Source organism: Hyposmocoma kahamanoa, unplaced genomic scaffold (assembly GCF_003589595.1).
Source record: "Hyposmocoma kahamanoa isolate Upper Pololo Valley unplaced genomic scaffold, ASM358959v1 93, whole genome shotgun sequence".
Classification (NCBI taxonomy): Eukaryota; Metazoa; Arthropoda; class Insecta; order Lepidoptera; family Cosmopterigidae; genus Hyposmocoma; species Hyposmocoma kahamanoa.
Genome location: NW_020654810.1, coordinates 22,855,275 through 22,868,787, shown reverse-complemented (window position 1 = coordinate 22,868,787; position 13,513 = coordinate 22,855,275). Strand labels below are relative to the sequence as shown.

The following is a 13,513-nucleotide window of genomic DNA, read 5'->3' as shown; positions in this document are numbered from 1 at the left end:
CACGTGACCATGACATCACGCTAAGAAGCTAATTTAATGTTCAAGCAAAATTAAATATGCATACTGATAAAAAATAATATAGTATATTTACCTAAACTTCAAGGAAGTATCACGAGTAGATACTACCTCTCTCTGAAATACCGATACTATTGTATTTTGTTTTAAATTTTTGATGTGTAACTAGCAATTGCTTTATCAAGGTATTCAGAGAAAAGTATTAGGTTTTTTTTGCCTTTTATTTTTAATCACAGAGATTTCTGAGGGAGGTACTATCCACTCTATGTATGTTACTTGAAGTTTAGGTAAATACACTCTATGTCGATCTCTGCTTGTTATGTATAGTCATGGACATATTTAGAGTAACGCTAAAACAAAATTTAAATTACGGTAACAACGTTCATATGAATCGTATGGCCACATACAACATTTAATCGAAATCAAAAGACGGTTCAAGTCATTCGTTTTCCAAATTAATTGTTCTAGTATATCTGGCCAGTGGTTCAAAGTCAATACACCTTTATTGCTTAAATAAGCAAGTTACCCTTGTAATTGTCATACTGATTCATCGAGTATATAACCAGAAATAGAGACGATATGTCATTTAATTTCTTTGAAACCTATTCTGCCATATCATTGTGGTGACAACTGCGCTCTGATAACCCAACTCGAATTCGAAACAATTGACGGGTGTCGTCAATTGTTGCACTTCAAATCAACCAGTTTAACTTGAGCTTTGCTATTATGGGCGAAATTTGAAAAATTACATATTTAATTATCGATGAAATGGGATTCCGTTTGTTTCGTAATTAGATGTTTTACTGTTTTTCCCGCACCACCGAATGGAACCACCCCCCATTGTTGGAGATATTATCTTTATTACAATAATTACACCACACGCAAAATAGGCGCTTTGTCGTCGAGTTGCGGATACCAGCCCGTTGCACCAAGTACCAAGTACCAAGTACAATAATTACAGAATATTATTGGAATATACGGAGACGTACACACAGTTGATGGCGCTGTACTATTTCAGCTTTCTAATTTGTGATATCAGTGCGAAAGAGAGTTGATATTTAAAAGTTATATAAGGCCTATTTGCCTGATCAGTTGCCACAACTGGATGGCCCTTATTTCGTCTCTATTTCTGGTTATATACTCGATGTACTGATTAAATTCTACTGCTTATTCGTAATGCAGATTCCACCGAGACGAATGAGCAAGAAACTCTAAGGGTGGCTCTTTGTAAATATACGTAACTAATACATTTATCACTTACAATATTTATTTCAAACATCTTAGATCGAGAATACCTGCAAGAGTTCAACGGGTTACTACCGCGGCATTTTGTCATCCAAGTACGCTGAATTTGTGTAATAAACCTTTAGAATAAAGTTTTTGTTTCACTTTAGTTTTATAATAATGAATAATGAATATCACCCGGAATCTTAACATAGAAGCGTATAACTTGCCCCTTAAATGAATTTGTGTCTTTGTAAAAATTACTGTCAAGAGCAGCTAGTTTATTTTTATTCCTCGTATTAATGTTATGTCTGACACTGTTATTCATAAAAAAATATATTATTATTCTTAACATTAATTACATTTTCATAAATGTACTGTGACGCAAGTGCATTACTCCAAAACAAAATGCCGTATGACATTAAACTGTGAAAGTAGTAAATCAATCTAGCGGTTCGACGTGTGAAAGGTTTCGTAATTTTTTAATCGCGTACACTGCAGAGCTGAGTCGTTTTGATAACTTACTTATATGTGGACCCCATTACAATTATATGACTTTGTTACCATAATTCAACCGTTTTAGAGTTCCTCTTAATATGTCCATGAGTGTAGTTCCCAAAGCTTTGACTTTCATTCATAAAGCGAAATATCCCATAAAACTATTAAAAGTAGACTGCCTATTTAAAATTTCGGTTATTGCTTAACTTAACACACATATATGTTGAGATATACCAAATAGTCCAGTGACATAGATATTCTACCTTTTCGGATTGTATACAGGGTTATTTAATGGATAACTATTTAATACGTATCGTATATTTCACTTGTTTAGACCCATAGGAAAGAGGTCATAACTCATCTCCAATGGTGGATTTGTATACGGAAAGCCATATACACTTCCGTCTCAGTGTTGCAATTAAAACCACTTTCTCTACCAATTAACTGTCTAACTTTTACTGAAATCCATGTTAGTAAAAATGGAAGTAAATATTAAATAAATAATACAAAAGTTAATTTACTTCCAATTTTGTTAAACGTTTGACAGTGTTGCTGTTTAGACCAATTTTCGTGGTAATTGTCAGTAATAACGACGACTTCAATAGCAACACCGAGCCGGAAACCCAGTCCACCAACTGTTGTTGGCCTTACACATTAACTGGGATTGTTTAAATAAGGTAATCGTAGTAAATACTCTATACAAAGTTTCTATTGTTTTTTATGGTATCAAACATCTTTTTTCACCACTCGTCGATTAATTTTTCGACTGTACTTCTTACACTACAGCGCTCTATAATAAGTGCGAGCAAGTGAGACATATTGGCATGATTTATGGCCCAAAGACTCAGCTCTTAACCGTCAATGGGGTGCACGAAAGAAGCCTGCCCGCATTATAGTATATGGACTGTGAACTGCAACCGGTACTATCTCAATTTTGACAACTTTACAGGATGAATAAAAAACTTGTTTGCGTCATTTATATAGCATCTGTTGTTAAAAACAATGGAATTTCTTGCAACGTTGCGGAGTATGAAATAGTATAAAATGGTATTCAAAAGTGAAATCTTTAGAAAATTGAGATAATACCGGTTGCCAGTTCACAGTCGATATGCCATCGGTACAGTAAGAAGAATATATAGTAATCAAAGATAATTCTGATACTATTGACATGAAACCCTGTAGTCCTTGTAAGAACCGTCGCAGAATGTTTCCTTTATAACATTAGAATTAATAGAAACTTTGATACTTGTGGACTATTACTAAAGGTCACTACAGCGCATTGTTTACAAGAAAAAATATTAAAGAACTGAGCAGATTGAGCTGTATGAGCGCGTGCGCAGTTATCAGACTAACAATAACAAACTGTGGCACGCGCCATTTGTTCATGTGAATCTTGGCGTAAACCAGCTAATAACAGCCCAATACAATACGTGTATTATCTAGTATAGTCTGTCTTTTCTTGAAGACGGAGTAAAATGACATTTGCTTAGGGTTGCCAATTCAATATAATTTTAAATAGTCATTTTAAGTAGCTGTTGTCGCGAGGTTTAGCGATGGAAAGTAAAATTTTGTACAAAACATCTGTAGTGTGAATGTTAAGGCGTTCTAGTTATTACCAATTGCGTTATTGCCTCTTCATTCTTATTTTGACAGTTGGCCTACTAATATCGAAATCGATTTTTATTAATACACATTTAACAAAAACAATTATGTTTGAAAATATGTCTACTCTTTGTATTTTGGTGGAACAAGGTCGGCTATTTATTGCATAAGCCTGACCAACATTTAGTCGATAGTCGATAGAATATTTATCGACTGCAATCACTAGTTGCTTGCAAGCGGGCAACACTTGTGCAACGAACTGTCATTTTACTCCTAATTAAAAAAGACAAGACTGTAGATTGGTTGGACACAATCCCATACTTTTTTGGATAAACTCAACATGTGTGTCGACATTACACCCGTGAAAACCTGTGAACACATAAAAATTGCCATTCGTTACCACACTAATACACTCTATACACAGTTTCTCACTTCGGCCAACTTCACGCATTCGGCGTCCCGATTATTATAGTCGTACGTGGAAAACGACGATATGCTGTCAGAAGGGCTATTGCTGTTCTGTATAGATTCCTGCTGCTGCGAACTTTGCGTGTTTGGCGAATTCTGCGTTTGTTGCTTAATATGTACGTTTTGCGTTTGATGCAGCCACAGTTGCTTTTCTTCTACTTCTCTACTCACTATCACAAATAGTTCTTTCTCTTTGCTCTCCAACTGCTCCTTTAGATATGCTATTAATTCGCTGCTCTGAAATTTGAAATAATTTTTTTTTTTAATTATCCTGTATTATCTCACTGCAGGGTCAAGTCTGGGGGCCGTCTACGTAATATTGAGATTCAAATCATAACTTTATATAATAAAAAAAACCCTACGTCAAAAGTTTGTGAAATTATATGTATTTGCCAAGTTTTATTGAAATTGGTTAACGGAACATAGGTGAAATCCAATAAACCGGAATCATCCCCTAATTTGCCACCCTATAACAATTTCTTCTTTGAATGGGACTGAGGTATCCCCTTTCCAACAAAAAAAGAATCTTTTCTTTTGTTATATCAAGTGACGGGACGAACAAGTCGTCCGCCTGATGCTACACGCCTGTCCGTAACTATTGCGCCACTCAGAGCTTTAAGTCGCAAAGATCTGAAGGGCACTGCCTCTGCGCCCGTTACTCTGAGACATAAATGGACAAGTCTCATGTGCCTGTAATTTCACCATACCCTTCAAAACCGGAACACAGTAATGCTGACATTACAGCTTGGCGGCAGGAATAGGTAAGGTGGCAGTACTTCCCTGGACGAACTCTTTCACTCTACTGCTACTAAATCGGTTCACAAATGTCCTTTTTCGAAGTTGGTTTAAAAAATCTAATTATTAATACAAAATAATCAACCGAGGCACTAGCCTCTCGAAGAACCGGATGAAGTCAAGTGACAGAGGTATGTGACAACCCTGTACACTGGCTAATCTGGGGTCAGAACCTGAACTGTAAGGTTCCTGTGCGCGCACAGGTCATAGTGCCCTTCATGCATAACCAAGAGGTTGATAAGGAGGGACTGTAAACAAACAACAAACACTATAAACAAAACTTATGTAGAATGATATGGGACTGTTCAGTGTGTACCAAAAATTATAAGTATAAACCCCTTTATATTAAAAGTATTTTTACTTTATAACACGACCGGTTTCTGCGCGACTAAACATTTTTTTTCAGGAAATTTATTATTATAATTATTAAAACAAAGATTGAACCTACGTCTTCTAGCTGACCGTCGTCGAAGGATCTTTTCCTGAGTGTTCGATCTTTGTATTAATAATTATAACAAACTAGTGGAATAATTTCCCAAAAAACATAATTGGATATCAATTCAATAAAAACCTAGAAATTTATTATGTTTTGTAAACCGTCATGAAACAAAAGTTGTTTATGATATTAGTAATAAAGTCCTGCAGGCTGTTAGAACTGTACAAATAACCCTGTATAGGTTGATACAACACGATAATAAAATCATACACACCCTGCCAATCAACTGTGGTGCATCAAGCTTGGAGTCGAGGTTATAGAAGCTCCCACCGATCTGGCGAATGGTGATCCAATGGCGACGGCGTAGCGGCAACATCACAAACCCCAACTTGTAGTCCGACGGCACGTTTAGGATGAACCCGCAGATGTGGGAAAGATTCAGGCACCCGGGGTCTCTGCAATATTTTAATCAATATAGAACATAATAACATGTGACATCACCAATCCACACGGACGTAAGTCTCAATTTACTTAAATAATAACTTAGAGGAAATAGTTTATTACAGCCTAGAACATAGTTTCCCAAAGTGGTCCCTACCCAGTGGGTGCTGAAGAGTCCTAGAGGAGCGGTAGGGCCTCGGAAGTATACGGAGTTCTGTAGATACTGTCCAGGGGGTGCTACCGCATTAGAATTTAAAAAGCAATTATTTAATTTATTGACTGGGAAAGCATATTATAAAGTCAGCGATTACTTAAATGACAAGAACATAGAATAATAGTTAACCACCACAAAATAATGACATAAATATAATTAAGAATTAAAATTAAAATTAAGATTTGACATTTTGTAATTAAAATGTAGTAGTATACTGTTAAATTAATTTAATTATGTAAATTGTATGCCGTAAAATTGGCAATACGTACTGACACAACAATGTTAAATAAGACCTTATAGACGTGCGTACACAATAAATGATTTGATTTGATTTGAGAATAAAACTATTGGGTCATCTACATAAACTACACTACAAATACATAACTTTTTTCTTGTGATTTTTTGTGTTAAGTTAAAAATATATAAAAAATACGTGTCTTCAATATTTTTGTGGTGGTGGGCATTGAATTTTTTTATCTTGCCTAAGTGAGAGGTGATCCAACAAGTTTGGAACCTATGGTGTAGACAATAAATCCTAGCGGCAACGATGACAGCTGGCGTGAATTATTTACAACAAATCAAAGGAAGAGGAGGAAACAAAGAAGTCACTAAGAGCGCGCAGTTAGTGCAGTGTTCTAGGATTAATTTATTATCTGCTAGCAACCTATTTATTTTAATTAAATTAAAATTAATTAAAAATCCCGTGAAATCAGGAAGTTTTTCGCTGGCCTTCTTGATCTTACTAGGTTTATTTTAATATTGTTTTGTATATTGAATTTGTATTATATTTTATTTCCTTTCCTACTTTCATTATTACAACTAAATTTGCAGTACTGCACAACCCTGCGAAAAAATACCGGGAAAAACGTACTTTCGAGACCGTTTTGAAGATAGGTTTCCATACTTAAAGACTAGGCATTTAGGCTGTCAAAACATGATATTTTAATTAAGTTCTTTATTAACACAAATTATAAAATGAAAAGTTATTTAAGAACTTTATTTTTTCATTTTTATACTGGGTACTTACGAAACAAAGGGCGTTTAGTTTAGTACAGTTTCAGATGTAAAGGACCTGATTTTGTTACTGCCGTTCTGAAATCTCCACAAATTATATTAAGTTGCACTCTACAGTGTTGCCACGTCCATGTAGCAAGAATAATGAATAATTGACGGTTTAGTAGATTTTTAATACTTTTGAATTGAATAACTTAAGTGTAAAAATCTCGATATTCCCGAGACTGAAAACGTCAGTCCCGAGTCTCGAAAATGCCAAAAAATTGTCGAGACTCGAAATTTTAGAGAACGACCCCGGGATGAAAGCCCTAGCCCATACTTTCCCAAAGAGGTCCCTTGGGCGCTAAAGAGTTCAAGGGGGAGCTCAGAAGCAATTGACGTTGTCCAGGGGGCGCTACCGCATTTGAAAAAAACCTGAATTATCTATATAAATTACATTTTCCTTGAGATTTTTTGTGTTAAGTTAATATAAAAAATACGTGTTTTCAAATATTTCTTGTGGTGATGGGCGTTCAAATTTTTTTATATTGCCTAAGTGGGTGGTAAGACAGAAAGTTTGGGAACCTATGCCCTAGCCCGTACCTACCCGTACTCTACTCGTAAGTGCGAGAGAGAGCGCAATACCGAATTATGGCCGAATCTGCAGCGAGAAAATAATCTTACTATAAATCCATGTACGCACGTCTATGTGATATTGTGAGTCTGTTGAAGTGCATGTGAGTAAATGTATAATATACCTTCAATGTGTTTCTGGGTCTGTTTGATCAGACAGTGAAACTATATTTTGTACATGTCAACTTTAACGGTGAAATTACAGGCACATGGGGCTTGTCAACTTATGTCTTCGAGTGCCCCTCAGATCTTTGTGATTTAAAGCACCAAGTGGTACTGCAACTGTTATGGACAGGCGCGGCACTTACCACCAGGTGGGCAACTTGTTCGTCTCATCACTTGGTTTCGTAAAAAGATATCAAGTTCTATACAACCTGTGTTTTTACAGAAATAAATAAATTATCAAATCAAAACCCTGATTTAGAACTCTTTAATATTTTAATCGAATCATTCGATTAGATATCGTTCTCGAATCGAAGGGCGCTTTCCGAGCTATAACGTTCGATTCGGGTTCGGATACGATATTGTTATCCAACAGCGTTTACGGAGTTAGTCGGTGATTTTTTTATTTTTTTTAAAATACATTATAAGAAAAATGAAAATCCTTTTATAGACATTTTTAAGACTTTAGAAGGCCTAAAATATAGGAATGCATTAGTCTTGCCCTAAAATAAATTAATAAAATGGAACAAAATCCAGAGTTTATTTAAAATAATAGGAGATTTCCATATTAATTCTTCTTTGTAAACAATAGGACGTTCGGTAACTTTCATTCGATAACTGTCTTCTGAATAACGTTTAAAGCCTTTGCCGGTCGAGAAGTTCGAGTAATCGTACGGGTGTGACGTCATTTCGGTTCGGTTTCGAATGCGACAGTTTGACGTTCGATTCGGGTGCTGTCAATAAAAATGAAAAGAAATCGTACGATATCAAATCGGATCGGGGGTTCTGAATCTACCCCATTACACTAGAGTAACCTCACTTGATCGTAACAAAACTCGTTCAATCGATTTTGAATTGCTCATAATTGAAAAGGCCGCCTAGACTCCTGTTACCGTTGTAACTTAAGTGATTAGCTAAGCCATGTCACAATGTGACATGTTACGGCGTGAAATATTTATCGAATCTAACTTTAAACATTAGCATTATGTATAACAGAGAGTCGTCATAGCAACAACCATGAGATAATTATTTTAAATATGGTTTTAGTCGAATTCAAGTCAGATGACATATATAAAGAGTAGAAATATATGTAGTAGTGTTTGGATATAAGGAGTACCGTAGCTAAAGTACCGGCACGTTATGGTGGTCGTTTTGACGTGACCGTCAGGATGGCTGGTCGCCTGTGGCGTCTGGCACTGAGTGTATATTCAAGAATTGCTATCTATTTGCTACCTTTTCTAAATAATTGCTACTTTTGATATATTCTGAGAAATTTAAAAAAATAATTGACCAGCCATTCTGATATCAGGATGGCTGGTCGCCACTTGTTCAGCAAGAAGGGAGCAGACTTTCCAGAAGAATGTATTACCAATCATTGTTACCTATTTGCTACTTTCACGAATTAAGGGTATGCCCTTCCTATCTACATTAGCTAAAAAAATATAAACGATTGAAGATTTAACGAAGAAGTGCCAACTCCTGCCCTTTATATTATGGCAATAAACCATTAAAAACTTTTACTTTTTTAATTTAATCAGGCACTTCTTCGTAAAATTTTCAATCGGTTATATTTTTTTATTTTTTAGCTATAATCGGAATAAACTGAGTATATTTACCTAACCTTCACGTAATACACAAAGAGCGGTTAATACAGGGTTTCTTAACCTTTTTCTAAATTTCAAAATTTCAAAAAGCCTACGGAATCTTTTCCGAAAAGATGAAGAAAGGCTCGCGGATTGCATTGACGCGCGTGTCGCTCGCTCGTCTCTCGGGTGCGAAAATTGAAAGAGGTCACGCGCACAGTACCTACTCGTATTTAATCACAACATATTGCATACCAATTTTTATATAATGCATTTGTTATGTGAGGTAGGCTCACCATGGACCCCCAGCGTTCATTACACGGACCTCTTAGGTGTACATGGACCACAGGTTAAGAAACCCCGAGTTAATACCTTACTCTGAAAAAAAATCAAAAGAAAATACTTCTATTTTCACTTATAATTGGACTTAGTTATGCAAACAGGAACCAACTCACAGCTCGAGTGAAATTGAGTTATGTATTTAGGTAGAACACCAGACGTGTCCTTTACCTGTTCACATCAAGATCCTGGTAATATAACAAGCCAAAACGGAGAAAATAAAAGTCCTTCAGGGTACCAACCCTAAATAAGTAACTTTTTAATAGCTAAAAACAACGATGCTGCTTAACGTCATACAATGTTGTTTTTTAAATATGCTAAATGGATCCATGTCACATGTACTGAAGTACTGTAGATCTTTAACGTTTTCGTTACAAAAACTAGAACATGGTCTCGTTAACGAAATAAAAAGATACATAATGTCTTCTATTTATTGCTGTACAATATAATTTCCCTATATCATTCTCAATGTTACACATAACTCACGTTGTTTGTCTCAAATACCTTACCCATTTATTTCTTCACACTGTCTTTGCAAAAATCTAATCATCTCGAAGGTGACATTTTGTGGGTTGGTTCTAGTTTGCATAACTATGTCCAATTATTCAAACATTATGTCGTACCCACAAAGACTTAATAATAATAACGCACACGCTCAACATAGCCCCGCACTAGAGACACCCTGTGTCGCGGGTGCAATAGACACACACATAGACAACCACAAATTACACCCAAAGTCACGAGAGAAATAAATGTAGGCCGTGTAGGCAGGCGAAATCCGTAGACGAACTAAGGGTTCAGGACGTTTGAGATCGGATAACGAAGCTGAAACGCAATTGGACAGGACATTTTGTGAAATGTGGTGGTTACCAATAGAGTAATGGCCACCATTCGGCCAAAAGATAGCTACGAAAACTTTCTACAATAAGATACTCAGACGACAGTGCCAAAATCGCGGACCGTAGATGGGTGAGACTGGAGCAAGATTGTGGTGGATGGAACAAACTAACGGAGGTCCACACCCAGCAGTCGGGCTGTGGGTAATGATGATGACGCTACCATAGTGAAGTGTTAGTTAATCTTTATAAATGGGTTCATAGGTTTCTCACAGGCGCTACGGTAAAAAAGCCGTTAAAATTCAACATTCGTTCACTAGCATTTTATTACATGAATAACATTTTATTAAATTTGACCAACTTCTACTGAGCCGATTTTCTCGACAATTTTTTCGAAAAATTGCTTCTTCAATTTTTTCTTCGACCTTACAGGACTTAAACCTATGGCCACGCTGTACCATAACACTACTCTGCAGACTGAGCTACAGGTCAAGTTAATATAAGCTAAATGATTCTATGCATCTTGTTCATCTTCATACTGGGTTTTTTCAGCTTTCAACGTCGCAAGCGACATCTTGTGAGAGATTTATGAACCTTCTCACTCAGCCGACATCTTTGTTCAACAATAAAAATAAACTACAACAGTCATTGACCTACTAGTGAAGTATTTTCACGCAAAAAAATATCATGTTTTACAATCAATAGAATAAATATTGTAATACATTTATTCTACTATTACTAATATTTCTAAAGCAGCTATTATCTACTCTGTATATTTATTTCCTTGAAGTTTATATAAATATATGACATGATGACAAACTGCCTTTTCTTAACAACAAGCAATTGAAAACGTTAATTTAATTATAGGTCTTACTCACACAATACTCAAGTGTGGGAAGTAAACAATAACAAATTGAACTATAATTGATTGTGTGGCTTGAATTTAAATGATAGCTGCAATTATAACCTCTTGGAACAATGCATTAGATGTGTTACATTCCATCAAAATACTTTTTTTTATTAAGTTATTTGGGTGCACAAACAGTAGACATAATTAAGACTTACACTTTTTATATTACATATGTAATGTAAATATGACACAATTGTCATCAACACTGTTAACCACTAATCACTACACAAAACTGATAAGCCCTCAGTTACATGAGGCGAAAGTCTTCGCGCGGCTGCCGCGCGGCTGCCGACATCGCCACGCCTACATTAATGGCGAATCTAAATTATATTTAGTAGCCTACAACATTTGAATTTCTCTGAATGATCGCGCGGCCGCCGCGTGGACCAAATTCAAGCCAGCCTCGCCCGCGTGCCCAGGATGCTCATTTAAGTAAAAACGTAACGTGGGGGTTGATGTTGCTCGCTTCCGTAGGTTTACCCTTGAGACCCTACAAGTGACCCCTGGGTGGTGCTAAAGAGCAATAACTACTGGTGGTAGGCTTCGGCCGTGGCTAGTCACCACCCTCCCGACGCAGTCGAGTCGCCAAATGGTTTTTACCGTGTTCCGACTCGTGTTCGGGAGTTGCCATTTGGAGGTCGGGTCTGAACAGTTGCATTGCGTCTGACGGCGAGTTGTAGCTGCTTGTACTGCCACACTGAGCACTCGGTTCTGGAGGCTAGCGGGATCCGAAGCACGGTGCACCGCTGGCCGACCGTGGGAAGTTGGGGGCCCAAGTAGCGGGAAAGCCACCCGTGAAAGGCTGCCCCGCCACCCAACGAAAAATCCCGGAATGCTCCACCTTGCCGGTTGGCGACCGGAAGGGAGGACCAGGTGGCCATCTCCGGGGGGGTTCGGGCGTCCCCGCGGTCTCCAAGCCGATTGTAACCTCGTGTGGCAGTATGAGTCTGCTGCTTGGTTGAACACGACGCAGTGCCTCGTTCAACTGCCTTCCTCCTGCCTATTCACTTCTCCAAATCCAAAAATGAAAAACTATAAAAATGGAAAAAAGTATACACAGCGGTTGCACGTCCTCCCACTAAAAGTGCACCTCACTAACATCCGAGGTCTGCACTCAAATCTCGATTCGGTCCACTACCACCTTGAAACCGACAAACCGCAGCTGCTGTTCCTCACAGAGACGCAGATCAGATGTCCGACTGACGCAGCGTACCTCAGCTACCCCGGGTATACTCTGGAGCACAGGTTCGTACCTCGTGCCGGAGTCTGTGTGTACGTTCGCGATGACATCTGTGTCAAGCGTCTCAAGAACCTTGAGGCACCGAGTTTTTCAATTTTGTGGCTTCTGGTTGACACAGGAGTTACACAAATAGTGTACTGCTGTGTTTACCGATCGCACAGTGGAGATCAGGAGACGACCAAGCTGTTCCAATATCTAAGTGAGACGTCTGATGAGATTCAGCATAGGTACCCAGCGGCGCAACTAGTCATTCTGGGGGACTTTAATGCACACCATCAAGAATGGTTGTTCCCATACCAGAAGACCGATCACGCTGGGAGAGAGACGCGTAAACTTGCGTTAACGCTAAGCTTATCCCAGCTTGTCAGTGGCGCCACTAGGATACCAGATGTTGAATCTCATACGGCTAATTGCTTGGACCTTCTGCTGACAACTGATCCGGACCGATACTCTGTGGTTGTGGAGGCCCCACTGGGTACTTCCGACCATTGTCTGGTGAAAACTGTATCCGTATACTCCCCACCCGATCAGGGCCCTAGTGGTATGAGACGGGTGTGGCGATACAAGTTAGCAGATTGGGACGAAATGCGCCATTTCTTTGCGTCATATCTCTGGCAGGCGTGCTTTACTTCAGGAGACTCGTCGAGCTGTGCTGATGCTGTAGTCGAGGTCTTGCGTTTGGGTATGGAGTATTACATTCCATACTCTGATGTACCCAATGGACCCCAAGCTCGTCCATGGTTTAACGCTAATTGTAGTTGTGCTGAAGCACGTAAACAGTCCGCGTACCAAGCTTGGGCAGATGCTCGACTACGCAAAACTCCGAGTACTCAGAACATGAAGAAAGCTTTTAATAAGGCCGCCAAGAAGTGCAAAAGCATGTTACGTAGGGCCAAGTTCGACCATGTGCGCCGCATAGGAGCCAAGCTTGCCTCTTATCCAGCAGGCAGCAAATCCTTTTGGTCCCTGGCCAAAGCGGTCGAATCGAACTTTTGTCGCCCATCTTTGCCACCTCTGCTGAGGCCGGATGGCTCGCTGGCTCATACTGCGGAAGAGAAGGCGAATCTCTTTGCCTCACTCTTTGCAGAAAATTCGCGTCTAGATGCCGCAGGGACCCTACCACC

The 13,513-nt window shown here is 38.4% G+C and overlaps 1 protein-coding gene across 1 annotated transcript in view; it reads right to left on the bottom strand.

Moving 5' to 3' along the window:
- Positions 1-2,860: 2,860 nt before the first annotated feature.
- Positions 2,861-13,513, bottom strand: part of LOC113237492 (josephin-1-like) — a 17,026-nt gene continuing 6,373 nt past the window's right edge. The window contains exons 3-4 of the mRNA XM_026473989.1: positions 5,313-5,493; positions 2,861-4,044 (exon numbers count right to left, since the gene is read on the bottom strand). Coding sequence (XP_026329774.1) covers positions 3,754-4,044; positions 5,313-5,493 — 472 coding nt within the window. The 3' untranslated portion in view covers positions 2,861-3,753. The remainder of the gene's footprint in view (positions 4,045-5,312; positions 5,494-13,513) is intronic.